The 27,658-nt window shown below is 40.9% G+C and overlaps 14 protein-coding genes across 14 annotated transcripts; 6 read left to right on the plus strand and 8 right to left on the minus strand. All coding sequences in view use genetic code 12, as the record gives it.

Annotated features, from left to right (window-relative positions):
* On the plus strand, positions 1-932 carry GLC7 (type 1 serine/threonine-protein phosphatase catalytic subunit; the record flags this gene model as incomplete). The annotated part of the gene is made up of 1 exon (XM_051753868.1): positions 1-932. A coding segment is annotated over one exon (932 nt), but the record flags the coding sequence as incomplete, so codon positions are not given.
* Positions 933-2,538: 1,606 nt separating this feature from the next.
* Positions 2,539-3,232, plus strand: RPS27 (40S ribosomal protein eS27; the record flags this gene model as incomplete). Its single annotated transcript, XM_051753869.1, has 2 exons — positions 2,539-2,541; positions 2,987-3,232. 2 exons carry the CDS (start codon positions 2,539-2,541, stop codon positions 3,230-3,232), a joined length of 249 nt encoding a protein of 82 aa, XP_051607129.1.
* A 467-nt stretch (positions 3,233-3,699) lies between these two features.
* Positions 3,700-4,959, minus strand: AAT21 (aspartate transaminase; the record flags this gene model as incomplete). Its single annotated transcript, XM_051753871.1, has 1 exon — positions 3,700-4,959. The coding sequence occupies one exon, from the start codon at positions 4,957-4,959 to the stop codon at positions 3,700-3,702; it is 1,260 nt and encodes a 419-aa protein (XP_051607130.1).
* A 1,195-nt stretch (positions 4,960-6,154) lies between these two features.
* On the plus strand, positions 6,155-7,288 carry ARO2 (bifunctional chorismate synthase/riboflavin reductase [NAD(P)H]; the record flags this gene model as incomplete). The annotated part of the gene is made up of 1 exon (XM_051753872.1): positions 6,155-7,288. One exon carries the CDS (start codon positions 6,155-6,157, stop codon positions 7,286-7,288), a length of 1,134 nt encoding a protein of 377 aa, XP_051607131.1.
* Positions 7,289-7,546: 258 nt separating this feature from the next.
* On the plus strand, positions 7,547-8,143 carry EMP24 (Emp24p; the record flags this gene model as incomplete). The annotated part of the gene is made up of 1 exon (XM_051753873.1): positions 7,547-8,143. The coding sequence occupies one exon, from the start codon at positions 7,547-7,549 to the stop codon at positions 8,141-8,143; it is 597 nt and encodes a 198-aa protein (XP_051607132.1).
* Positions 8,144-8,309: 166 nt separating this feature from the next.
* On the minus strand, positions 8,310-9,416 carry KGF57_004371 (uncharacterized protein; the record flags this gene model as incomplete). The annotated part of the gene is made up of 1 exon (XM_051753874.1): positions 8,310-9,416. The coding sequence occupies one exon, from the start codon at positions 9,414-9,416 to the stop codon at positions 8,310-8,312; it is 1,107 nt and encodes a 368-aa protein (XP_051607133.1).
* A 655-nt stretch (positions 9,417-10,071) lies between these two features.
* KGF57_004372 (uncharacterized protein) lies at positions 10,072-11,178 on the minus strand (the record flags this gene model as incomplete). The annotated part of the gene is made up of 1 exon (XM_051753875.1): positions 10,072-11,178. One exon carries the CDS (start codon positions 11,176-11,178, stop codon positions 10,072-10,074), a length of 1,107 nt encoding a protein of 368 aa, XP_051607134.1.
* Positions 11,179-11,729: 551 nt separating this feature from the next.
* On the minus strand, positions 11,730-12,839 carry KGF57_004373 (uncharacterized protein; the record flags this gene model as incomplete). Its single annotated transcript, XM_051753876.1, has 1 exon — positions 11,730-12,839. The coding sequence occupies one exon, from the start codon at positions 12,837-12,839 to the stop codon at positions 11,730-11,732; it is 1,110 nt and encodes a 369-aa protein (XP_051607135.1).
* A 2,218-nt stretch (positions 12,840-15,057) lies between these two features.
* On the plus strand, positions 15,058-16,167 carry KGF57_004374 (uncharacterized protein; the record flags this gene model as incomplete). The annotated part of the gene is made up of 1 exon (XM_051753877.1): positions 15,058-16,167. The coding sequence occupies one exon, from the start codon at positions 15,058-15,060 to the stop codon at positions 16,165-16,167; it is 1,110 nt and encodes a 369-aa protein (XP_051607136.1).
* A 99-nt stretch (positions 16,168-16,266) lies between these two features.
* On the minus strand, positions 16,267-17,400 carry KGF57_004375 (pepsin-like aspartic protease; the record flags this gene model as incomplete). The annotated part of the gene is made up of 1 exon (XM_051753878.1): positions 16,267-17,400. One exon carries the CDS (start codon positions 17,398-17,400, stop codon positions 16,267-16,269), a length of 1,134 nt encoding a protein of 377 aa, XP_051607137.1.
* Positions 17,401-18,214: 814 nt separating this feature from the next.
* On the minus strand, positions 18,215-19,399 carry KGF57_004376 (uncharacterized protein; the record flags this gene model as incomplete). Its single annotated transcript, XM_051753879.1, has 1 exon — positions 18,215-19,399. One exon carries the CDS (start codon positions 19,397-19,399, stop codon positions 18,215-18,217), a length of 1,185 nt encoding a protein of 394 aa, XP_051607138.1.
* Positions 19,400-20,006: 607 nt separating this feature from the next.
* Positions 20,007-22,724, minus strand: KGF57_004377 (uncharacterized protein; the record flags this gene model as incomplete). Its single annotated transcript, XM_051753880.1, has 1 exon — positions 20,007-22,724. One exon carries the CDS (start codon positions 22,722-22,724, stop codon positions 20,007-20,009), a length of 2,718 nt encoding a protein of 905 aa, XP_051607139.1.
* An 833-nt stretch (positions 22,725-23,557) lies between these two features.
* Positions 23,558-26,218, minus strand: FGR32 (Fgr32p; the record flags this gene model as incomplete). Its single annotated transcript, XM_051753882.1, has 1 exon — positions 23,558-26,218. One exon carries the CDS (start codon positions 26,216-26,218, stop codon positions 23,558-23,560), a length of 2,661 nt encoding a protein of 886 aa, XP_051607140.1.
* A 190-nt stretch (positions 26,219-26,408) lies between these two features.
* KGF57_004379 (S-adenosylmethionine-dependent methyltransferase) lies at positions 26,409-27,623 on the plus strand (the record flags this gene model as incomplete). The annotated part of the gene is made up of 1 exon (XM_051753883.1): positions 26,409-27,623. The coding sequence occupies one exon, from the start codon at positions 26,409-26,411 to the stop codon at positions 27,621-27,623; it is 1,215 nt and encodes a 404-aa protein (XP_051607141.1).
* Between the last annotated feature and the right edge of the window lie 35 nt (positions 27,624-27,658).

Raw genomic sequence — 27,658 nt, forward strand, 5'->3', positions numbered from 1 at the left:
GATTACTAGAAGTCAGGGGATCTCGTCCTGGCAAACAAGTCACCTTGGCCGAACATGAGATTCGTTATCTCTGTACCAAAGCTAGAGAGATTTTCATTCAGCAACCAATTTTGTTGGAGTTGGAAGCACCAATCAAGATTTGTGGTGATATTCACGGACAGTACTATGACTTGTTGAGGTTGTTTGAGTACGGCGGGTTCCCACCCGAGGCAAATTACTTGTTTCTTGGTGACTACGTTGATAGAGGTAAACAAAGTTTGGAAACCATTTGTCTTTTGTTGGCTTACAAGATCAAGTATCCGGAAAACTTCTTTATTCTCAGAGGTAATCACGAATGCGCAGAAATTAATCGTATCTACGGGTTTTACGATGAATGTAAACGGAGATACAATATCAAGTTATGGAAGACATTTATTGATTGTTTCAACTGTTTACCCATTGCTGCCATTATTGACGAAAAGATCTTCACCATGCATGGTGGGTTATCACCAGACTTGAACTCCATGGAACAAATTAGAAGAGTTATGCGTCCAACTGATATTCCTGACGTTGGATTATTGTGTGATTTATTGTGGTCAGATCCAGATAAAGATATCACTGGTTGGTCAGAAAATGACCGTGGTGTGTCATTCACTTTTGGACCAGATGTCGTTTCCAGATTTTTACAAAAACACGATATGGATTTGATTTGTCGTGCCCATCAAGTTGTTGAAGATGGATACGAATTTTTCAGCAAACGCCAATTGGTTACTTTGTTTTCAGCACCAAACTACTGTGGGGAGTTTGATAATGCAGGAGCCATGATGTCAGTTGATGAGTCATTGTTGTGTTCGTTTCAAATATTGAAACCAGCTGATAAGAAACGAGTATGTGGTGCCGACTTGATTGGAAGAAGCATTGAAGGGAGAAAACCAAACCCAACAACAAGATGAACTATACTACCGCAGCGAGTTTCCATCCATTAACACTTTTTTATTTTTTGTTTACTCTTGTAACTTTCTTTTTATACTTTACCGGCAACCACAACGGCAACCACAACGGCAACAGCAGAAACAACATGAACTACAGGCAAACAAAACCACTGAGCCATCATACAATCAGCACAAGCATAGACAACATGCATAAAGAACACCTATCTTTGTTTTTACAACTCCCTTTACCAAAGACAAGAAGCGGTCAATGTCACTGACTTCACCAATACTACTACTCAACCACCCGTATTTTGATGAAATGACGATCCCCCACACCACCTTTACTTACTTCAACTAGAGAAAGTTTCACTTCATTTATTTTTGACAAATACCCTGCATTATTAACAAAAGTTTCCAAAATTTTCCAGTTTTCTTCAACGAATGATTACAAGCGCTTGATTTACAGTGGACAATTACCATGCTGAAGCTACTTCCTTTTTTTTTTTGTCATATAGAATGTTTCCTTTTGTAGAGAAAGAAAGACAAACCTCTTTGTAGACTACAGAAAGGGAAGTGTTTGCAAATGTGAGTTTGTGAAGCGCTTCTTTTTCGGTACTATTGTTCATATATAGTTTTTTTTTCAGTTTTAGGGTAAAAGTAAAGAGCGCCTTTGCTTTGTCGTTTAAGAAATCTGGTTTTGTGTCGTTGCTTTTGGGTTGCGAAAAGAAGCCGAATGAAAAAAGTTTATGCAAATTTGTTACAAATGATTTTGATACACTAGCTAAGAGTTTATCTGTTTGTTGTTTTATTGATGGGTGCGGGTGGGGAAGGGGGGGGGAGCGGTGGTAAATCTAGTTGGAACTTTGTTGGTAAGGTGCTGTGATTATAGAGTACAAAGTACGCATTTTTTTTAAGGAGTGGACGTTCAATTTGTGTGAAGGGAGTGACGGTGAGAGAGGACGTTGGTAGAAGGTACACCGTTATTGCTGGAGTTTGTGATGAGCTTCAAGTTTTGTGAAGTTGAGGACGAAGTTGTGTTTTGCTATTGATTGTTGACTGTTAGTTGGGGTTGAGATTTTGCCTGTTCACATTTTTTATTTTATTTGTTTTTTTTTTATTGACCACTGTTATCTTTAAAATGACCATTACTGAGAATTAGTGGGAACGACTTGTCTTTTTGATCCTCCCAATGGTCGATTTTAGAGATCTCAGGACGTTTTTCTTTTACATATATTTTGACTAGATTGAGAAATTGATACGTTTTGTTAGTTCAGACTCTGCATTGTCGCGAGTGTGTAGATGTAGCTCAATTTCAAAAAGAGATAACAAGATAGACGCTTTGTTTGTGGTGGGTTGATTAACAGGATATATGATTAGACTGTGCCTGTCTTGTGTAACCCCCCTTCTTCGTCAGAGGTGATTACTCGATTAGGGCTGTAGCCCCGACCACTATAACAACTTAAGATTTTTTTCGGTTGTTATGGTGAATGTGTCATCTTTGTGTAACTTCTTTGTCTCTCCTCTTCCTATCCAAAGAGAGACATAGAACAGAAGAATTTTTTTTTTTTTTTCAAATCCAACCTAACAGCAGTAACATCAGCTTTTTTGAATAGTATCACAGCACATAATGGTATGTTTCTACATCTATCACAGGAGTGGAGCAGTGTGGAGATACTTTTACTAAAGTGAAAGGGCACGACAGTGATGCGGAACCAAGGGGAGTTACGATTCAACGACCAGTGAACTTTTTCGATCAATTTGAAAGGGGGCAGAGGTGGACTATGCCAATGGAGCGATTAATAGACACATTGAGCGAATGTATATACTCGTGCATAATAAAGAGGAAGAATAGGGGTAACTTCAGCTCAGCTTGTGGACCTTGCAAGTGCAGACGAACATGTTTTAACTTTCGAGGACTCACAACTGGCACTCATTATCAGCCCATATATCCCTATGACTGGTTTACTCTTTCAAGTCAAAGCTTAACTTTTATCCAACTGTCACCCACGCTTGCCTTCCACCAAAACACAGTTTTCAGAAACAAAATATACTAACAAAGCAACTCTTTACAATAGGTTTTAGTTCAAGATTTATTACACCCATCCCCAGCCACCGAAGCTAAGCAACACAAGTTGAAGTTGTTGGTTCAACAACCAAGATCATTTTTCATGGATGTCAAATGTCAAGGATGTTTAAACATCACCACCGTTTTCAGCCATGCTCAAACTGCCGTCACTTGTGATTCCTGCTCTACTGTATTGTGTACTCCAACTGGTGGTAAGGCTAAGTTGACTGAAGGTTGTTCTTTTAGAAGAAAGTAAATGAGTTGAGGAAGAGTTAGCCGGGTATCATGAAAGAGGACAATTAGATATTGGAAAGGGAAAAGAGAGAGAAAGTGTGTGAAGATGATGGAGTTTATCAATGGTAAGGGGGCGCAAAAGTAGATCCTATTATTTGAAAGACTACATCGACTTTGACGAATGGCGTTCATTTTGAATGGGAATTGCACAAACAAAAAAAAAGAGAAAACTGGGATATTGGTTTTTTTTTTTTACATGTATAATATATATAAATATACTTAATATATTTTTGTTAAGAATAATATAATAGATATATGTATTTACTTGAAAGAAACGGGGTAGAAAGAGGTGTTTGAGTATAAAGTTAAGCTTCTGTGTATTGAACTAAACAAACTGATTAAAAAATGGGATGTATGTTGAGAAATGTAGAGCTGTATAAAGTAAACGCTTTCCTTTGTAAATCAATCCCTAATCCTCTCTCTATGTTTCTAAAGTTTGGCTGATTCCGTCTTTGAGTTTCTCACAACTTCATCAATGGCATTGGCCACTTTGTCAACATTTCCATCATTCAAACCAGCAACCGAGGCTCTTCCACTAGAAACCAAATAAACACCATGTTTCTTTTCCAACCTAGCAACTTGCTCAGGAGTCAATCCCGTGAATGAAAACATTCCAGTTTGGTCAGTAATATGGTTCCAAGTTCCTGGAGTGCCCAATTTTTCCAATTTGGATCTCAATGTGTTTCTCATCTTGATGATTCTAGATGACATAGTCACCAAGTCTTTTCTCCATTGTGCGTACAATTGGGAATCACTGAGTATGGTGGAAACGATTTTCGATCCATAAGCTGGCGGGTTGGAGATTTCACAACGGATAATCAAATTCAATTGGGATTTAACTGCTTTGCCAAATGCTTCATCTTTGGTTGGTAATACGAAATGGATAGCTCCAACTCTCTCACCATACATACCGACATTCTTGGCAAATGATTGGCAAATGATGATTGGAGTAGATTTGATGACTGATTCATTAATGGCTTTGCGGATTGGGTACGCATCCTTTTCCAAATCACCCGATGCAAACCCTTGATAAGCCGAGTCAAATATGATCAAATGCTTCTTGGCTTCCAATGCTTGCAAGATTTGGTCCCATTGTTTGTAATTGGGGTCTAACCCTGTGGGGTTATGGGCACAAGCATGCAAGAGGAAGATAGAACCCAGTTCAGCTTGTTCAATGGTTTGTAAAAAACCTTGCAAATCCAACGACTTGGTGGCATTGTTCCAATAAGGATACGTCTTGACTTTCAACCCCAAGGTCTCAAACACTTGTTTATGATTAGCCCAAGTTGGCTGTGATAAGTAAATGGTGTGGGGACCAGCAGCATAAAACTTCTTCAAGAATAGTCCCGCTAAATGCAAAGCACCAGTTCCCGACAAACTCTGTTGCGAAACAACTCGCTTCTCAGCAATAGCAGGCGATGAATCACCAAGCAAGACTTTAGCAGCACCAGTGTAAAATGGCTCGTACCCAGAAATCGACAAGTACTCGTGATTGTAATCGGGAGAGTTGATCAATTTCTGTTCAGCTTGACGCACGGCTGGCAAGATCCATGGTTTGCCGTTGTTGTCACGGTAGGCACCAATACCCAAGTCAACTTTATCTTTACGTGGATCCTGGGTGTATCTTGCTTTTAAGCCAAATAATGGATCAGGTGGTAATTCTTTAACGTTGGTGAATAACTTTGACATGATTAATAATGGGGTTGAGTAAGGTTTTTTTTCCTTGTTGGCTGTGAGCTTGTGAATAGCCGTAAATGCCGTCTAAAAGCAAGTGGGATGTTTTACTGGTTATATATTTTGCTTTTTGGCTCGGGTTGTTTTGTTCTCACAGTCGACCAGAAGAATTGTGGAGAGTCGTGTGTTGTTGACCAATCTGCGTCAACTCTTTATATTTTTCTTTTTTTGCCTCTCTGCTTGAGCCGAAGAAATATCCCCTTTCATCCGACACACACACACACACACACACACACATATTATACTTAATTACCCCTCACTTTGTAATTAGCACAAGACGACAAAAAAAAAAATTAGAGAGAGAGAGAGAGAGAGAAACGCCATTCAAAAGAAGTCACGTGAAAGGCAATTGACTTCCTTCTCTCTAGAACTTTATTAGAATTGCCTTGAATTTAGCGCATATTTTTTCTTTAAAGTGGGGAAGCATTGACAAAAGGTTGATAAATCGGAATCTACAACTTAGGTCAAAAAGAATATGAGCAGGGGTTGCAACCGATCTTTCGATTCGTTATACGCGATAAGCGACGAGACTGCTGTTGCTTAATCCAAGACTAACTTTTTGCGTACTACGTGGCACTAGAAGACTAAAGCCACTTCTAAGCTTTTGTAGACAGTAGATGACAATAGTTCGTTTTAGCCTTTATAGGAGGAGCGCGTTAGTGGAAACAACATATAAAATCTTACCCAGCTATTGCTGCAAATTTCATACGAAACTTACTGTTTTCATGTAATGTTCATTCTGTAGTCTGCAATTGGATGGGAAGGTCTATCCAGAACAATTGCCACTCCGTTGTTACTAGTAGAAGAGTAGGTGCATAAACATTACCTGAAAATTGTTGCCAAGTACACCACAATCACGCAAGACACTGCAGCCTCTATACACCTTTACGTATCCATATCAAGATCACTTAAGAGAGCCAATTTACGTAGTCGTATACTCTGTTATTGCGAAGATGTCTTATTTTGCAGTCAAACGGGGAAAGTGCTTTGCATCAGATCATTCGACTTGAAAAAAAAAAAAATCGTTGACTCATCCAACCAACGGAGTGAACAGAGTGAAAAAAAACAACAAAAAAAAAAAATTATTATTCAGCACAAGCACAAGCAGAAACTACTTCATACTCAATACTACCACAACTCCACTCCCTAGATGTCTTCATTTGGTACACTATTCAAAGTTACCACTTATGGTGAGTCACACTGTAAGTCGGTTGGTTGCATAGTTGACGGGTGTCCACCAGGTTTGAAGTTAACTGAAGACGACATTCAACCACAATTGACAAGAAGAAGACCAGGACAGAGTAAATTGTCCACACCAAGAAACGAAGCTGACGCCGTTGAAATACAGAGTGGGACTGAAAATGGTGTCACTTTGGGTAGTCCCATTGGTATGATTGTTCGTAACAAGGATCATCGTCCTGGCGATTATAGTGAAACTGATTTATACCCAAGACCAAGCCATGCTGACTACACATACATACAGAAGTACGGATTGAAGTCAGGTTCAGGTGGAGGAAGATCATCAGCTAGGGAAACCATTGGAAGAGTAGCCGCTGGTGCCATTGCTGAAAAGATTTTGCAACAAGTAAACAATGTTGAAATCGTTGCCTTTGTTTCATCGATTGGAGAAGTGAGCATGAATCGAAATGCTCAAGACCCTACATTTCAAAACATCTTAAACACCATAACTAGAGAACAAGTTGATGGCGTTGGGCCAGTAAGATGCCCCGATGATGGAGTACGAGATGAAATGGTTAAAGTTATCGAAAAATACCGTGATGCCAAGGACTCCATTGGCGGAGTCGTCACTTGTGTCATTCGTAACTGTCCCATCGGGTTGGGAGAACCATGTTTTGATAAATTGGAAGCGAAATTGGCGCATGCCATGTTGAGTTTACCAGCCACAAAGGGATTCGAAATTGGATCTGGATTCTTGGGAACACAAATCCCTGGATCCAAACATAATGACCCTTTTATTCACGACGAAAAGAATAATAGATTGAGAACGAAAACTAACAATTCAGGTGGTATCCAAGGCGGTATTTCCAACGGTGAAAATATCTACTTTTCGGTAGCTTTCAAGTCAGCAGCTACAATCAGTCAAGAACAAGAAACTGCAACTTATGATGGTAAGCATGGTGTTTTGGCAGCCAGAGGAAGACACGATCCTAGTGTTACACCAAGAGCAGTTCCTATTGTAGAAGCAATGGCTGCACTTGTGTTGGTTGATGAGTTCATGATTCAACAAGCTAGAAGCGCCACAGCTGGATTGTTGACAAAGTGATGCTTCTGTTGTATATAGTTGAGAGGACCCTTTAATAGACAAACGTGTGTGTGTGTGTGTGTGTGTGTGTGTGTGTGTGGATCTGAGTATTGTTACTCTCTTATTGGTGTAGTACTTATAAACGCGTGTGCATTGGTGCAATATCAACACGTATGCCAGTTGTCAGGTGAAAAAAAAAAGGAAATAAAAAAAAAATGTCAACATTTTCCTTTAGCAAAGCAAACCACGACAACTTCAATTGTTTCACCTCATCCCACCATGAAGTTGCTTTTATCCATATTCGTATTCATTTCATCAATTGTGGCCCACAACATCCTCTTACAACCATACGGCAAACAATGTTTTTTCGAAAACTTGAAATCTAACGACGAATTGGCGCTTTCCTTCCAAGTTGGATCTCGTCTCCCATCCAACGCCGACCAAAACGTCGTCGACTTCTATATCACCTCACCGCAGGGCAAGGTTCTTGTCAAGCGTACGAACATCGATCATGGTGACGAGTCAGTCAAGGCCATTCAACTGGGCAAATACCAATACTGCTTCTCAAATGAACATTCCGGCAAAGCTGACGTCGATGTCAGTTTCAACATCCATGGTACGATTTATGTTGATGCCAATGATCCAAAAGCTGATACTTTAGATTATGCTATACAGAGATTGAGCGTATTGACTGATGAAGTCAAGGCGGAACAGGGGTATTTGGTGATTAGAGAAAGAACTCATAGAAATACTGCCGAGTCTACCAATTCTAGGGTTAAGTGGTGGTCAGTTTTCCAGATTTTTGTCGTTGCCGCCAATTCGCTTTTCCAAATTTATTACTTGAGAAGATTCTTTGAGGTTAAGTCGGTTGTATAAAGGGAAATAGGAATACAAAATTTTTGTGTAAGAAATAGAGTAGCTACATTAAAATCACCGCCAATGGTGGTAGAGAGATTGTTCAAAGAGTTGAATAGAAAAAGGAACTTTATTGAAACCGAACTTTAACGAAACCAACTCTATAACAGAATTGTGTAATCCTCAATTAGAACCAAAAGTCAACAATGTTGCTCTCGTCGGTGTGCTTAATTGGAGCAATACCAATACGCTTGTTTTCCAAATCCTTCACGTAATAAACCTCTCTAAGGAAAGGCAATCCGATTCCTTGAGCACCAGCATCATCAGCCACCTTGTAAATATGTCCAGCACAGCCATAGTCACCTTGATGTAATCTATAAAAGAAGCTTGAGTATGGGACGGTGATGTTGATGGGGCCAAGGTTGAAAGTGAACTCATCGGTTGTGTTCAAGACTCGATCACACTCAAAGTATCCCTCCCCTCTAATACCCAAGCCTTCGTAGATTCCATCAACAATCAGAGCTTCCAATCCAATCCATGCATTCCCAGTGTCAAATCCAACTGGTTTGGTAAATGGATAAGCTTTTCCATCAGCAGTGATGATTGACGTGGCATTGATGTTTTGCTCAGCATCAAAGATTGCCAACTCACCTTTATACTTGGCCTTATCGATACCTCCCAAAAGCAAATTACCTTGATTCTTCTCTGGACCCAAATAGATTGAGTATCCGGCACGGTTGGTCAATCCTGCATGTTTGGTAGCAAAGACATAGTTTGAATTTGCATCTTCAGCATTACCAACACCAAAAACACCAATGTCACCAGAACTTGAGAAACTGGCATCAAATTCAAACCCAGGAATCTTTCTACCATCATCGAAAAAGACATCATCGGTCGACTTGAAACTCTTGGTAGCTGGTCCACTATAAGTCAGATCAGACTCTTCGGTCAAGTTCTTGTAAGTCGATGAATTCTCCGGATGGAATACGGCATCGGGTGCACAAGTGGTTTTCAAACAAGTTGCACCGGGGACAGGGACGTTTAAACGATAAGAGCCAGTGTCAACTGTAACCCTAACTGGATCCTTTGCAGATCCCAACTTCAACTTTGTGAACCATCTGGCACCGGTATCAGAAAACCATTGCAGCTCAGTCTCGGTTCTTTTGTCGAGCGAACTGTCGTCACGTTCAAGCTCATGAACAATGTACTTGTCGTGTCTTTTCACAACGGGGGAACCATTGGTGATAGCAGCTAATAAAGTGACCAATACACTAGTCTTGAGGAAGGATACCATTGTGGATGTGGGTGTGTGGGTTGTATTGATGTAAAGAGAAGACCAACACAATGGATACTTGAGGGCGTCGATGGGTCCCTATTTATAGACTTTCGGGAACAATGAACATGACAGCCCTCACCGGTGCTTGTCCGTGGGTATTCAGAACTTGAACAATGAAAGGAGATGGATATGCATGCAACGTGGTCCGTGACAAATGCCCCTCTCCTCTTCCCCCCCCTCCCTTCCTCAGCTGAGGTTCATAACCATCAATTTCGTTGGAAATTGCCATCTTTTTGACATGAGCACACTACCTCTGTTGGTTGATGATTGGACGCAATTGAACTGTATAATTCTCATAACCATTCGATGGGCAGTCAATTGCGCTAAAATGACGTAATGGTACGTTTTTTTGCGCCTGTTCTCTTTCTCTCTTTCTCTCACCTAGTGGATTTTTGTGAGCAGTGAAAAAAGTTCAAAACCATTGCTAAGGGGGTGCACAAACTAAATTGCTTTGCAATTTTCGCAATTTTCGCAATTTGTTGGGCTTGAGCATGGAGTATTGCAAAATTTACGAGTCAATTTAACTAAAGTAGGGGAGGGGGACGCTCATCCAAAGCAAAGACACATTGATTACTTTTCTAAAACACTATACTTAACAGCTAGCTAGACTTTCCTAAAACCAGAAATCAACAATGTTACTCTCATCGGTATGCTTAACTGAAGCCAACCCAAATTTTCCTGTATCGTAGTTGGCCGTGAGATAAACGTGTTTGAGAAGTGGGATTCCCACATTTTGGACTGCACCTTGACCTGAAGCTTTAGCAAGACGACTGTTGCATCCAGTTCTATCTTCATTCCAGTAGAAAATATCTGAGTATGGCACATCAATTTGAACACCTTGCCCAAGATCAAACGTCAAACTCTGGTCTCCACTCAAAGCAATTTCACAAGAAATAGAGTTCCCGATGCTAACCTCTTTGATTATTTGGTCAACGATAGCTGGATGCAATCCCAAGGCATTGTTACCAGTATCCAATCGGGTTTCAGCTGAAAAGTCCAATGTTGTACCCTGTGCTGTGGTTATAGTTTTGGGGTGAATAGAAAATCTGCCATCGTAAATACCCAAGTTCCCTTCGTATTTGGCTTTGTCAACTCCACCTAAAAGAAAAGTCCCTTGCTGGTCATTGGTTGTGTAGAGTGAAAACCCAGCTTTGTTGATGTATCCGGCCCTCTTAGCAGCTTTAACATAGGAGGTGTTTGAGTCGGTGCTTGGGCCAATGCCAAAAGTGCCTTCTTCAAAAAAGCTGTGGTTCAACAAAGTAAACTCAAAGTTTGGGAGCTTCTTGCCATCCTCATAGTAAAAATCATCAGTCAGTTGAAACCCTGAGACATACACTGGATCTGCACCGTAAGTCGACTTTGCAAACTTGCTGAGGTTTTTGAAAGTTGTTGATTCATTGGGATCAAACGCATATTTAGGGAGACACTTGGTTCCATGGCATTGCGAACCGGCTTGTGGAATATTCAACAACCAGCTACCTGTATCAATGACAACTGAAACCTCCTGCTTGTTAGAGCCGAGTTTCAACTTGGTAAGGTAATATCCTTGACCATCTTGAAAACCACCAAAACTGCCCTGCTCGTATCTCTTTTTGATAGAGGCGTCTCCTCGTTCAACTGGGTAAGCAATGTACTTTTCGTGTCGCTTTGCAACGGGAGTACCACTGGTGATAGCAGCCAATAAAGCAACCAAGATAGAAATTTTGAGCAAGGACAACATTATGAGTGTTGGTGAAGTTGTAGAAAACAATGCATCATGAGAAAAATGCCTTGTGGCCGTTGACCGGCCTTTTTATACCTTCTTCTGGAACAATGAACAAGAATAACCTGTGGGTTTCCGGAGTCAAACAACAAACTGGAATAGACAACGTGGTAGTCTCCTCCAACAAAGACTCATAACCCTCAATGTTGTTGAATTTGCTGTCTTATTAACATCATTGCGCTACCTAGTTACCTAATAATTGGCTTAATTTGGATTCAAATTCTCATAACCATATGATGGGCGTAATTTTGCGTTGAGGTAATGCAACTCCGCTTATTTTTGGTTTTGTGGTGAGAAATGAGTTCAAAACCGTTGCTGAGGACAGAGATTAGTAGCAAGGGGGAACTAGGGCTAACAAGTGACTACCTGGCTTTGGAGAAAACGTGGGTATGACAAAATTACTGGTTAATCCAACTCAGAGAAGCAAATGCAGTAGAGGTCAAGGCTAATAATAGACGAACGAAAACGATTTTATTGAATTTTTACCAAAAAAAACAAGCTAGACTTTATTAAAACCAGAAATCAACAATGTTACTCTCATCGGTGTGCTTAACTGGAGCAACACCAAATGTACCGGAGTCAAATGAACTAGCGAGGTAAATTTGCTTAACAAATGGGAGACCAATGTTTTGGTCACCTTGAGTGGCGTAAGTGTTGGTGATGTAGGATCCACAAGTACTTGAACCGCTGGATTCCCTGTAGAACAAATCCGAGTAGGGAACATCAACGGTGATACCTCCTAATGCAAACTTTAAGCTCTTGTTCACATTCAACACGTTTGCACAAGGCGCATCACCATCTTTGTTTGCACCAACTTCCTTGTAGATTGCATCAACAATGTTTTGGTTCAATCTGATTTCTGGATCTCCAGAATCGAGGCCGATGGCACTTCCAATTTGAATTGTTTGGCCGTTACCGGTGGTAACAGAATCAAATTCAACTTCGAAGTCAGTATTGTCAAAAAAGGCCAAATCTCCTTCATATTTGTCTGAGTCAACTGCACCAAGCAAGAGTGTACCTGATTGATCACCGTTTCCCAAGTACAATGAATAGCCAGCCGTGTTGATCAATCCAGCTTTCTTGGCAGAATAAACATAGGATGCATCCTGTTGAGAATAGCGTCTAATACCAAACCAACCCAATTCAAAGCTAGTAGCATTAGCAACATCAAATTGGAACTGAGGAATCTTGTCACCATTGTCAAAGAAAACGTCATCGTAAACTCTGAATGAAGTCACCTTGGTGGTACCCCTTCCGTAGCCTGAAGATTGTGGGATGCTCAGGTTGTGGAAGGTGGTTGATCTTTCAGGATCGAAAACACTACCCGTAGGGCAAGGCTCAGTGTCGAGACATTTTGCTCCAGGACCTGGAACATTCAACCGCCAACTTGCAGTATCAATCATGACCTTGACCTTCTCTTTACTCGAACCAAGTTCTAAATCAGTAGTGTATCTTGTACCGGTGTTGGTAAAGCCGAGAAGCTCCTCTCTTTTGGAATTTCCTGGCAACTCATATGCATCAACTTGGTGTGCGAGATACTTGACTTGTCTCTTGGCAATAGGAGTGGCAGATGCAACAGATGCCAAAACAGCGACCAAAACGGACGTACTAAACTTCATTGGTGTTTGTTGTTGTTGTTGATGATGATGCTGAATGAGATCAAGAATTTTTTGGCACATCAAGTGCACTATTTATATTGTGAACTTTGGTACACCCAAATTTCACTTCCCATAAAGTTGCCAAACAAGCAACTATCAGCGAACCTCATCCATTGTTGTAGGGGTAAAGCTTGGCGACAAGTTTTGAACTGGATTCTTCTTATCTTTGCTTCATGCTTAGCAATTATAATTGAAACGGCATCCCAGGTATCATAACCACCTGTTGAAATTTTCCATGCCGTAGACACAAAGCCACGCGTACTTTCGGGCCAACAACAATAGGAATCTGAGCAATAAGAAATTAACTTTCATGGTGCACTATTATTCCGGTTTCCTAATTTAATAGTTTGTGACAGCGGATTGCAGTCCATCAGCGGTCGGTGTTTGTGATCTTCCTCCAACGGGAATTTCATTTCTTTCGACGACCCGGTCCGGAAACCTGACTCTGACGTTCCCACAAATATACGAACAAATTGTCATCTTCAAAAATATTGCTTCCCATTGTGAAGTAGATCACGCCATTCGTGACTGGGCAGCATTTATAAGCCTCACATCGAAGCGATTTGGGCACTCTACCCTAAATGTTTCAGGTGTCACCATGTTTCCTTCAACCTGGCCAAATTCAACCAACCTCGTCATCAATATTCAGCACTGCTGCTTACTAAGGAAGCACCGATTGCCCAACAAAACTTTCAGCACACAGGAACTGTGCTCATAACCAGGGTGGTGAGCAGTCTGGAATTCCTTTCCTATCCTTCATAGTTGTTCAAAAAAGCATTTGTGTGTGTGTGTATGTGTGTTTTTGTGTGTGATGTCAAACACTTCCAAAAATAGACTGTTTATCTTTTTTTTTTTATTGGTGGATTTGTGCAATAATTTCACTTTGCGCACACAAAGAATATTGAATTAGACTCCGTTTCAGGGGGTTGGGGTTGGGGGGAGAAGAAGTCACCTATCTGTCAAATAGAAGCCTCTTTTTGCTCGTATTTGAGTGGCGATGACATTAAAAAGATGTAGTATTGCGCTCTCTCTCTATCTCTCTCTCTCAAGCCTCTTTCATCATCCTCTCTTGGCGAGGAGTTGATACACTCGTTTTTTAATGAAATCTCAGCACCGGTACCCACCATTGTCCTTCTGTCAACAGCGAGTCGGAACAGACTCATACTCATGAAGTGTAATCTGCTTGTCTAGCTTTTCTTCATGTGCCCCCTCCCCCCATTAGCCGCTGTCCTAAAATCGGTTGTCACTACGATGTAGTTTCTACAAATGACACAATAAACGTGGTCAACAAAGTTCACTCTCCAATCGTCCAATTATAAATCAGAGAGTATACAAACCATATCACTTCTGAGAATAGCGACGTCATAGCAAACAAAAATGAACTTTCCTAAGCGCTCTCCTCAAGTGGTGGTTACGAGAAATGCAACATGCTTACTACATTGTTCCCTCTGAAGCTGCTGTATCCACTTCACTGCATACTCAAGATGCGTCCAAGTACACTTAGCAACCTGGGTGTCTTATGTAATGCTAACAATGTGTTATACTGGTTGGTATTACATTAAAAGAATAATTGTATAAAGGATATGATCAAATCATGTGCGCAGAATTTATCAATCGAATAAAATCGCGGAAATGCCCGAACAGTTTTATTTAGTGAGATGCAACCAAAAATTGGGTTCGGCAGCAGAATAGAAGAGAAATGACTTCTATAGGCTATTGTTCTCACGCCAATGCATTAATAGGGATTTTTAATATGAGGTGGTTACGAGTATTGTCTAGTTGATTTTTAACACACAGAATTGTTTCAATGTTTACACAATAATTTCAAAAATACTGAATAAACAGACAGGTGAGAGCAAAGCATACGTATGCGACAGCAGCAAGAATTGATGGAACAGACAGACAAACTCGTCCAGCTAAAGACCGACGATGATTACAGTCGCACTGCGTTACGACATCCCAGCCAGCATGACTAGTACTTTGTGTCAACTTTTACTGCTAAATTAATCACGTCGATGCTACTTTCCCGGGTCATCCTACTACACCGCTTGTTATGGACATAGTGTGAACCAGGTTTACAATAATGGTTAGTATGTATCGTTGAAAAACATTTAAAGGACAACAATTTTCCTCAACTAAATTGGATCCAAGTACTTTTCCTTATCACCAAAACAGCAACATGTTGTTATTCAAGTCTACTATCTTGGTTGCTTTATTGGCTGCTATCACCAGTGGTACTCCCGTTGCAAAGCGACACGAAAAGTACATTGCTTACCCAGTTGAACGAGGAGACGCCTCTATCAAAAGGAGATATGAGCAGGGCAGTTTTGATGGTTTTCAAGATGGTCGTGCAAACTACTTTACAAACTTGAAGTTGGGATCCAACAAGCAGGAAGTTTCCGTAATGATCGACACAGGTAGCTCGTTGTTGAATATTCCACAAACTGGTTCACAATGTCTTGGTGGTGAATGTGCCAATGGAGTTGCATTCGATCCTAATGAGTCAACAACTTTCAAAAACCTCAGCAAGTTTACAAAGGGGTATTATGGTGGTGGAGGTGCAGTGTATGTTACAGGGTTTCAACTGACTGATGATTTTTACTTTGATGGTGGCAAGAAGCTCCCAAACTTTGAGTTTACTTTGTTGAATCACACCTTCTACGCAAGGGGTTTATTGGGAATTGCTCCAAGCACCGATACAAACACCTCCTATGTTGAATCTGTTAAAAAGGCAGGATACATCAACAAAGCTGGCTTTTCACTCTACACAACCAATGACCAGCAAGGGACTTTTCTTTTAGGCGGAGTTGACAAAGCCAAATTTGAAGGGGAATTGGCTATTTACAATAGCAAGTTGTCTATCCCTGCTAAGTCATTAACTACAGCAAATGGCTCAGTTTTAGATTTCCCTGCCGAAATTCAATTGGATTCGGGCAGTTCTGGCATCATCATAGATCCTGTTATTGTTGACCAAATCAATAAAGAAGTTAGTGGTAAGGATGGCAAAATATCCTGTGACATTGCTTTGAGTGGAGACAAGAAATTCACTTTTGATCTTGGACAAGGTGTCAAAATTGATGTGCCATATTCAGATGCTTTTTACTGGAATGCCGACAAAACCAAGTGCGGCAGTCGTATTTCCAAAACTACGGCCCACTATACAACCCAAAATGTGGGAATCCCACTTATCAAACACACTTATCTTACTCACAATTACGAGACAGGCAACCTTGGTGTAGCCCCAGTTAAGCACACCGATGAGAGTAACATTGTTGATTTCTGGTTTTAAGAGGTAATATTATCCATTCTCCTATATTGTGAATAGAGTAAACAATAAAGTCAATCTATTTCCTATAATAATACAATTTGTAACTACTTTCCCCTCCCACTAGAACCAAAAATCAACCAAATTAGTGGCATCATTATAGTTTGCTTGTGCCAAACCAATCTTCTTTGAATCAAGATTGTAAGCAACATAGGCATTTTGTAAAAACAAATCACCAAAGAAATTGTTACCACCACTCGATCCGTAAATCCTAGCTTGACACAACGATCCACCTGAAAACTGGTAAAATAAACTCTTGTACGGGATGGTTATGGAAACACCAGCGAAGTTGAGTGTCAATTGATTCGTGTCTAACGATAGTTGATCACATGATGCGCTCCCTGATTCACTGAGACCAAGAGCTTGATAAATTTGTCTGGCAGTGTTTGTTTCCAATTGAATATAGGTGGTTCCGCTATCCAAGGCCACGGGGATATTGAGATCAACTTTGGATCCATCAGGGGCTGTCACGGAACCAAGTGTTATTGCTGTCCATCTATAATCTGCAAAATCAAGCACCGCCAAATCACCATTGTATTTAGCTTTATCAATGGCACCAAATACAACACTTCCACTAGATGCAGTAGCCAGATTCAAGTACAACGAGTAAGCTGTCTTGTCAATGATGCCTGCGTTTTTCAATGTAGCTGGAAAATTGGGGTACTTGTCATTAGTAGCTTCCAAATCAGGTGCTCCCAACCCCAACACTCCAGTCTCTCTACCCAGCGAAGTCATTAACCCAAATTGTATTTGCTCAACTTTGGTGCCATCAGTAAACCAAAAATCATCTTTGCTCCAATAACCCTGGGCGCCATTTCCATCATTGTAATTGTTATCCACTGATGTGGATAAATTGTGGAATGTGCTTGAAATTGATGGTGTAAAAGTCCCAATAGATTTACAGTTTACTCCATTAGTGCACGTGGCATCATTGGAAGGGAACCATAAGTCACTACTTCCAGTGTCTACCGAGACACCAATCTGCTGCTTGGTTGATCCAATTGAGACTCTAGCAAAGTAGTACAAAGTACGACGATAAATGGTTTCCGTTTCCAGTCTCTTGGAAGAAGGAGTCATATCAACGACATCAAAGTCCAATGTGTGGTATTTGAGACTGGTCGGTGATCTTTTGTCCACAGGAACAGCAAACACGAACGTCAATAGCCTCAAGATGGAAAGTAAAGTGGAGATTTGCATAGTTTTTGCCTTTGTTAAAACGAGTGTCTGTAGTTGGGATAAAGAGTGGAAGTAGTCTAGTTTGAAGCCGACCGAAGCGTCGCAGCCTGAAATTGGCCTGGATCTGAAATAGCTTTTTATATCGTGTTCGTCTAAGAAGGTGGCGAAGTTGAGTTTGTTGGAAAAGTTTTCAAATTACCCCACAACCCACATCTCACAACCCACATCTCATCTTTCTCTCTCTCTCTCTCTTGCGCAATTTAGTTTAGTGCAATCAACCAACACATTTTTGTTTACATTTCGACACCATTGGGTGGGTGTTTTGTTTACTAAAAAAAAAGCAGATGGTCTTCTATTGTTTTTACTTGTGGTGGTGGTTGAAACGGCATTTCTTCAAAGCCACATTGTTAATGTGTTGTGTTTGTTTATGGTTTGTGATTTTGGTGATTTTGTGTCTATGCAGGAACAAAAAGGTACTCGCATGTCGTATAGTAGAATCAACTTATGCTGAATGACGCTTTTTTTTGGATTTACTAACAAAACCGCGACACTGGAATGCGATACGCGGAATTAAGTCAAGACGCTCGGAAATAGGGACAAGCAGTTGAGATACATGAAAATGCATTACAATATTGATTGAGCCAAATATCAGATAGAATTGTTAGAGAAATTGCAAACACAAAGGAAAGGAATGCCACTACAATGCCGTTAAGTATATAGGATATAAATAGATAAGAGTTCCCGGTTTCTATGAGAAGTGGGAAAAGGGAAAAAGGGTGGAGAAGAATTAAGGTTAAGATTGAGACAATAGTTACTGTTCTACTTAGAACGCGTGCTACTTCTTAGCATCGATATATTCAACTGCCATGTCTGCAAGAACAGGATACATTCCAGCAAAAGCAGCAGCATTAGCACTGGATGCATTACCCATCTTGACTCTCATGGCAATTCCCTGAGAAATAACACACAATCTCAACAATCCAAACACATGTCCCAAGATCCACAACTTTGTTGGATCATTACTTGGGTCATTAGGATCCCAAGTCACATATTTCGAGTAGTTGCGCAATTGCCGATACAAGAATTCTTGCGACTCTGGATTTTCTTTACCCATCTCGGTTTGCTTCACCATCATACTGTTCAACGCTTGTGGGAACTCAAAGGGTTGCAAGAAATTCGACAAGTCAAACAATGGATGGCCAATAGTACACAATTCCCAATCCAAGACCCCACACACTTTTTTAGTTTTTGGGTCAAACAACAAATTGTCAATTTTCAAATCACCATGGATCAAAGTCAATTTGGCCGGGTCTTTTGGTGCGTGTTTCAAGATCCACGATGTGATCTTGTCGAAATGGGGGATCGGATCAACATGCTTTGATTGTAGCTTGTGGATTCCCGATAATGTCTTGATTTGTCGTTGGAAATAACTCGACAGTTTTAATTTGTCGATATTTTGAAATTGAGGGAAATGTTGCGGTGGCAACAACTTGATCAATTTCTCACAATCCAACGAGTGTATAGCAGCAATTGTCGAGATTATACTTTTCCAATACTCATCCCTTTCCTCAAAAGATGCGCCAGGGATTTCCGGGTTCTTAATTTGGATCCCGTTGACATAATCCATAATGTAGAACACGTATCCAATAACGCCTTCATCCTCACATAGCAAATGGACACGAGGCACAGGCACTTTCAAATCCAGGTCCTTATTGAGGGTATTTATACCATTCAAGATGAAAAACTCACGTTCAACAGCATGGGCCAGTTTGGAAATCAATTTAGCATTAGGACTCGGTTTTCTCCGCAAGACAAACTTGCGACCATTGGAATCTTCAAAGAAGTAAGTCGGGTTGGATTGACCAAATGTGAACTGTTTGGCAGTGGTGAACACACGGGGGATTTCGGCAACTGATCCAATATGGGTTTGTGGTGACGAGGAGGAAACGTTGGCCAAGTATTTGCTGAGGTTGTCCAAGTTGATTGGTGCGCGGATATCAGTTAACTCTGGAGCCGACATGGTGGTGGTAGAAGAGAGAGCGGGGTGGGGGTGGTTGGGGAGAGGGGAGACGGATTGTTGACTGTGTTGACTGTGTTGACTGTGTTGACTGTGTTGACTGTGTTGACTGTGTTGACTGGGTCGAGCAATCAATCAGGTTGTGCAAAATAAAATAAAAAAAAAAAAAGAAAAGAAAAGAAAGAAAGAAAGAGCAAATCTATATGTATATATATGACATGACGGCGGAGATGGATGCGTTTTTCACGATTTGGAGTGGGGAAAATTTGAAAGACCCGAAAGAGAAAGAAAAGTTCCGAAAGATGGGGGGGAGAAAAAAGAAACAAAGAAACAATGAAGTCAGAGCGAGAAAGACGATGGGGGGGAGGGGGAGCGACGGGGGAGCGACGAGGGAGCGACTGTCGCAACAGAGATCGTGCTGGAAATGAGGGAGAAGACATCGGAACGGATAAAAATATCAACCCACAACAAAGGCGCATAAAACTACTAATAATGGTAAAGAAAAAAGAAACAAAAAAACAAATAGACAAAAATATAATTCTTTGGTTCGATGTGTTTAGAAATGTAGTTAGATAGTTTTTCCCTATTTAGCAAACTATATAGATATACCTTACTTTACATTTAATGAATAGTAATTGTATATCCCACGTTGACTAAACTCAACTGGCCAACAATCCTCCACAAAGTTCTTATCCTTGTACCCATTCAAATTATAGTACCCAATAGAACAATTGACTTTACGTGCAGCATATTTCAAAAACAGCGGTTTTTTCAACTTGGTGACAATCTTTTGCCCCGTTTCCAAGTCATAATACACCAAATTGGATTGAGTAATGACACGCTGGTACTCTTCCTCTGCCATTTTGTAAATCCAACTTCTTCGTCCTTCATTGTCGTAAAATTTCCAGACTTGAGGTGGTGAATATGTCAGAAAATCATCAATGTAAGATGTAGCAATGGAGGGCAATGATGATGCTGACGATGACGAGTGCTGCTGCTGTTGTTGCTGCTGTTGTTGCTGCTGTTGCTGTTGTTGTTGCAGTAATGGTAGAGGCTGTACTCTGAAACAGTCGCCTCGTGAAGTATAGTCATATAATGACTTATAATCAAACTCAATAGCTTCTAGATTACTATTGAAATTGGCTCGCAAAAAAGTAACCACATTCTTATTGAGTGCCTTGATCCCAGTTAAATCGAGGTACTTGATGGCCAAATTATCTTGCATAAACCCATTCAACTCTTCAAGGGTCACCTGCAACGCATGACTAATATTCAAACTAACCAATTGTGGGAACTTTGTTTTGATGGCATACAAGATTCTCGAATTGACTGGCATTCCACCAATATTTAAATACTTGAGTTTTGGTGCATTCAAATGTTTCAAGGTGTACAACAAATAAACATCTGAAAGTGGACTAACGACATTGGAATCAATTTGTAAATTGAGCCACTGTAAAGAGCCATTAGCAATGGCTGGATGCGCCGACAAGAAATGAATCAAGTCCTTAGTTGTCAATTTCGAACATCTGGCTAATGACAAATGCGTCAATCGGATCTGTTGTGGCAAGTTCAACAATATGGACGAGGTTATAGCCGTATGATTCAAATCCAACCTAGTTAAATGGGCGGCATTAGTCAAAATCTTATTCAACACATCTTGTGAAACATTGGAGCAATCATGTAAAGACAACTTTGTGATGGGCAACAGCAGTCCATCAATAGTCAATTGATTGAAGGCACGAGCAAATGCTTCACTACTGGCACCGCAGAAATCCAACGCTTTCAAATGAGGCAACTTGTTGAACAAAATATTCAACACGGAAATATCCATATCATCCTGAATGTTTTCCGACGCTAAAAACTCAACAAGATTAGGCGTCATTGACAATGCATGTGCAATGGTTCTTGAAGTAACCATTTGAATCTCTTGATTCATTCTGCCCGTCCTTCCCAATCCAATAGATGTAAATTGTTGGAAATCCATAAACTCAACGTATTTCCCAATTACAATGTTTGCTGTTAAATTATGCAAAAATTTCTCAAATGAATGCGGACGATTAAAAATTGTATACTTGTAAAGAAAACAAAGTGACAATTGATGAAACTTTTTCGACAAGAGTGGCACAGTGTTTGCAAAATTCTCGAGATTGGAATTGATCGATGATATGTCAGTGTCAACATACACGTATTCAAGTACTTTGAAAAGAATTTCCAAAGGTAATGACAACAATGGTGAAAACTCCTCCACTTCTCTCTCTCCTTGTTCCTGAATACGAGGGTGAAGAGTCTCTCTAGATGTAAGTTGCAGCTGCAGCAGCGGAAGCTGCTCTCTTGTGCGTTGCATAGCCTCCTCCTCCTCCTCAATGGAGATAGGCCTGGTTCCTTTACCACCCACACATATATCTGCCCCTCCTTCTACTGCTGCCTCCACCTTCCCCATTTCTGCCTCTTTGTTTGCTTCGTCATCGCCATAGGAAGATGCTGGTGACACATCGGTCAACTCAGGCACGACACTATCTTCCAACAACTGGTGTTGAGATTGACTATGTAAATTATGATGATGGTGATGACTAAGATCATGATGGTGGTGATGATGTGGTCCAAGGTCAGGGTATGCGTCGCTCATGGACGCATCATCCGAGTAGTAATTGTACGATTCATTGGATGTGACTGGACTTAAGAAAAACGCAGATGGGTATTGGTTGCGATTATCTTCCGGTGGTGATGTGGTTGGAGTTATGGAAAGGTCATGCCGTATAGCCTGTGGGGGTTTCTCGGTGTCTGATTGTGGATCGGATACAGAAAATTGTGCCTTTAACTTGCTGCTTGTTGGTGGCTCTCTGTTCCTGTGAAAAGATAATGGTAACTTGGTGTTACTTTGGTCTGTATTGCTGCTGCTATTGCCACTGCCACTGCCACTGCCACTGCCACTGCTGTTGCTCTTTGATATTTGTTGCCCCATGCTTTGTAAAAATGCAAATATGCTACGTCTTATGTTTGATTGTATAAAATTTGACTCGTCGTCAGCAAATACGTTGTGTGATCTTCTACTGGTGTTGTTGTTGCAACTCGTATTGTTGTATTTGTTCGTGCAGGTGTTGTAGTATAAATCAGGCGACGATGGACTGAGATGAAAGTCACTGTGGTCAAGACGATTCTGCTGCAGCTGTATTATAGTGGAGATTGATGTACAAGACGAAGAAGCAGAAGCAAGGGCCAGTTGATTGTGATGCTTCTTCTGCTGCTGTTGAAGTTGTGATAGTTGTTGTTGTTGTTGTTGTGGTTGTTGTGGTGGTGGTTGTTTGTGTCGCTTATTGTTGTTGAACATGTAACTGTAGTTGTAGTTGTAGTTGTAGTTGTAGTTTGATCTGATGTGCTGATGATGGGGATAATACTTGGATCTATATATGAGAGTAAATATATATAAAATATATATATATATATGTGTGTGTGTATATGTGTGTGTATGTGTTATATGTAAGTCAATAAAAGAAAAAGAAAAAGAAAAAAAGAAAAAGAAAAAAAGATTTTAATGAATGAGTGAATGATTCTTTCTGTCTTTCAACTACATTGACAAACTCCGAAACTCCGAAACTACTATTAACTTATACTATTAACCACCACTGTACTCTATATTCAATAACAGACTGTTATATTACACCTTCTCCATTTCTTTGTCTTTATCTTATCTCACTAACATGCACTTCTCTTCAGTAGGCTTTATTGCACTTGTACTTGTAGTTGCCCTTTGCCCTTTCCCTAAGCAGAACTTACAGCCGAACCTGAAAACCACCAATTCAAATTAAACGCCGTTTACAACCGAACACAACATACAGCACAACACGTGGAAACCACAATATACTCTCAAGTAGACTTTCTATAACTACAATTAACACATACGAATGTGCAAGTGCTAGCAGTCCTTACAGTTGTATATCTCTCTCTGTGTGTGTGTGTGTGTATCTATAAGTCTCGTAGGATTCTGAATGTCGCAAAACAGAAACAGAGAGAATATGGCACACCCCACCCTGCTTTACTTTGTACTCCAACTTACCCCCCCTTTTCCCACAAACAACCCCCAATTCGAACGAATCCCACCACTTAAAATGCAAATGTTATATGTAATAATGTTTAGGAACTCAATCGCCTTCTTGCCTTCCTCTATATATTCTCCTTCTTTCTAAACACTTCCCAACACTCATTCAAATTGATAAACACCCCATTACAAATCAACTGCACACGCTTATCATTAACAGACTGCCCCGACAATTGACTAGCTAATTTGTCAGGATGTATCGAACTAATCACCTTCATGTAATTCAACTTGACCTGTTTGGGTAATACCAAATCATTCAATGTTAACGTCAACAATTTTTCATTGATATTGATTGAACCCAAGGGGATCAAACTTTGCAAGTTGATCATCATTTGACGTAAATCATTGTTCTTTTCTTGGGCCCATTTCTTGATCGAGTCATTGATTTGATCAACTACTAATGGATCTAGCTCAACTTCAGATGAAGTGGTTGAGGATGGTACTGGTTTTGTTTTTGGAGTGACTCTCACACTACTCAGCGTGGAGGTTGTATCAGCAGCAGCAGTTGCTGTCGCTTGCTTTGGCTTTGGCTTTGGCTTATAGTTGTCTGGATTGACTATCCTATCAACTCTTCTCTTCCCATCCATAACTTTCTTATCCACACATCCCAATCTTTGCACCAATAAATTATAACTCTGTAACGCCAACTCATACTTCTCCAACAACTCCAACACTTCAGCTTTTATCATAACTACTTTCAAATACCAATACTTGACAGGTTTACCACCCAACTGTGAAACACCACCGACACTATTGTCCCTGTTACATTCATCCAACTCCATCAACTCCAAAGCTTGCTCAACATGATCCAAACTCTGCTTCAAATGACCTTGTAATTTATTAGTCAATGCCAAGTTGGAGTTGACAACAACTCGTAATTCATGTTTGGATGGAAGCACAGAAAGACACTTGGAATACGACTCCAATGCAGTTGCATAATCCCCATTCTTGAACGCCTCTGTTGCTTTAGTCTTGTGTGTTGTGTAATCAGTCTCAATAAATTGATTTAATGGATTAGTATCACGTAAGTGGGATCTGGTGGAGGCTGACTGCTGACCCAAAGTGGACTCTGCAAACGTGGATATTCCCAACAAATCAATGTCATCCTCTTTTCTCTCCTGTTTCTTCTCCGTCTCCTTTTCTTTTTCGTGTTTTTCCTTCAATGACGCTGGGGAAAACAATTCCTTTCTTAGAGACTCTCCACCAAAGTTGCCTACTCCATTGAAACTCTTTGCAGCCGTAGGTCTAGGTGGTTTAGGAGGAGTATGTGAAGACTCTTTAGAGCGACTAGCAAATGAAGGAGAAACATCACCACCACCACCACCACCACCACCATTATTATTATTATTATCTCCATCCCTCAGTCCATCCTCGTCCTTACCCTCCGCAACATCACCACCTCCCCCATTTCTTTGCCTCTCTCTCTGTCTCTGATCGAATCTCAGCCTCATCCTCTGCCTCTCCTTCTCCCTTTGCGCACGCATAAACCGATCAATTTCCTCCTCATTGATATTATCCTCATCCTCTCCATAATCCTCACCTCCTTCAAACCTCTTTTCATACGCTTGTGATTTATATTTGGCTTGGTTCCTCATCCACTCGGGTAGATTGGCATTCGAGGATGCGCCACTTCCACCACTATTTCCAGCACCACTTCCTCCTCCTCCTCCTCCTCCTCCTAAGGCAAGATCAAAGGGGGAAGACGAAGTCGACCTCGCATTGTTGAACTGCTCTATGTTCTCCATCACTTTCTTTTTCGAAAAACTGAGAAATGTGTTTGCTTTTTGAAACAAATTGTTCCCTAGTTCATTGAAGTTGATGGAATCGGGACGTTTACCAAGAATACTGAAATCGTCGTCAGGCCCATCTTCATCCCCATCGCCGTCATCGAATTCAGCACCTTCTCTTGTCCTTCTTCTATTTCGAGAGTCGGATCTCAATTGTGCATTCAGCTGCAGATTAGTGTTTTTATTCATGATGTAATTGACACACTTTTGTAAATCAGTTCCTGAATGCGAAGTTGCATCATTAGCATCTTCAATACTGAATCCAATATCGACTAGTGCAGCAATTGTGTGGTCCTTGGATGAAGACGCGGAAGATGACCCAGTGCCTGTTGCGGATCTAGGTGTAGATGAACGAGATTGGTTGACTCTCGCAGAAGGTGTTGAAGATGAAATTTGCGAGCCAGTACGCACTGCTTCCGGTCTGACTGATTTGACAGGCCGTTCCACTGATTCCTCTTGCTTCCTCTGTTCTGGGAACAAGTCGGTAAAATCATCATCAAGCAACGACACCTCTTGCGGCTTGGCAACGTTCGTCTGAGTGCTCACGGAGTTCACTGTATTTTTACTAGCATCGCCGTTTCTAGGCTTATTGAAAATGGCAAATGGGTCATCATTATCATCTTGAACCACTGAGGGAGTGGGAGTACTTGATGCCGATCCCATTGCACTTGCTGCTTTGGACAGCCATGAACTTGATACTTGCGACCCATTACTCTTGGATTGGGTTGGGTGTGGAGAGAGAATATCTAGATTCGACCAACTGGAATTCAATGAAGATGTAGTGGTTTGCTTTTGTTGTTGTTGTTGTTGTTGTTGCTCCAACTTTTGACGTTCAGATAAGGATAATTTGTCGAGTTTTGTATTGAGCCCGCCGCCATTCTTCTTATTGCTGCTTGCCGATTGGAATAGATCAGCAAATGCATCCTTCTTTGGTGGCATAGTATTGAAATCGGGCAATACGCTATCTCGTGGAGTTGATGTTGCAGTTGGCTGTTTTGGTTCGTAAAATAAATTTTCAAAAATGGTTGAATGATCTGAAAAGGCGCACTGCGTAAACTGAACTGAGGCTGTAGATCAAATACTAGGACCTTCCCCTCGCAACACGGCAGGAGAGAATCGCTTTCACCAGATGGATGAACAGGAAGCCAATGATGAATACAAAGCAGTCACGTCTGTCTTGTCATCGTTCCACAACTTCCACACATTCCAATTGAACCAATTGGTGTCACCACGACTTCAAACACTTGCGACATTAACAAGTAGAGATCAACTACGATTCGTTCCCTGGTACGAGCAACACACCCAGTTCGTACAACAATGCATAGAGATAAATCGGGACTTCTGTCAACACTTGGCTGAAAAAATTGGTCAGGATTGGGGAGTCAATGAGTCGTCACCAACAGATTGGACTCCAGCATCACCTAAACAATTTGCACAAACACAGATCGTATTGCTGCGATTAATGAGAGAATGGAGTGACCAAGGTGAGCAAGAGAGGCAAGTTGGGCACGACTTGATAATATCACACTTGAACAAGTTGTACCCGGATAAATTGCATCGACAAGGTGTCAAAGTCTTGGTACCAAGTTGCGGTCTAGGTCGATTAGTATTTGAGTTGGTAATGCAAGGGTATTGGACTCAGGGCAACAATTCCGATTATCATACCTTGTTTATATCAAATTTCATTCTCAATCATTGTCAATTCCCTCATAGTTTTTCAATTTTCCCATTTTTGGCTAGCTCGGCAACGAGTTCGAAAAAGAGACGCAATCAGATCCGACCGGTTACTATACCTGATGTATCGCCAACGGCAGAGATACTAAGTGCTATGGAGAGGGAGAAGGACAACAGAAAAATTGGGGAGTCTGCTACTGAGCTGAGTGCAACAAGGATTGTGGTGCCATTTGATGAATTGATGTCGATTACAGCTGGGTCATTTACTGAGTTGTATGGATCTCGACCTAACGATGACGCTAGTCCAGCTTCGCAGGAGATTCGCTCGCAGTCACAAGGTGAATTTGATGTCGTTGTGACTGAGTTTTGTCTACATTCTGCATCGACGGAAATTATAGACTACGTACAAACAATCAATAATGTGTTGAAACAAGGTGGGAAATGGATCAATTTCGGTCCGTTACTGGGCACCAATAGTGGAGACGATGCTCGTGGTGATGGATTGGACTTGTCTCGAGATGACTTGTTTGAATTGGTTACGGAATTGGGATTTGAATTTGCCACAACGGAATTAGACATTGAAACCACGTATTGCGGAGATGCTAGACTGTTGGAGTCACACATTTACAAATGCGATTTTTGGGTTTGTACAAAAGTAAGTAAGGTGTAAACAATAGATAGCAAGTTAGTGGAGTTTAAGCTAAA

The sequence above is a fragment of the Candida theae genome, assembly GCF_024610275.1.
Source record: "Candida theae strain CBS 12239 chromosome Unknown scaffold65, whole genome shotgun sequence".
In the NCBI taxonomy this organism is placed as follows: Eukaryota; Fungi; Ascomycota; class Pichiomycetes; order Serinales; family Debaryomycetaceae; genus Lodderomyces; species Lodderomyces theae.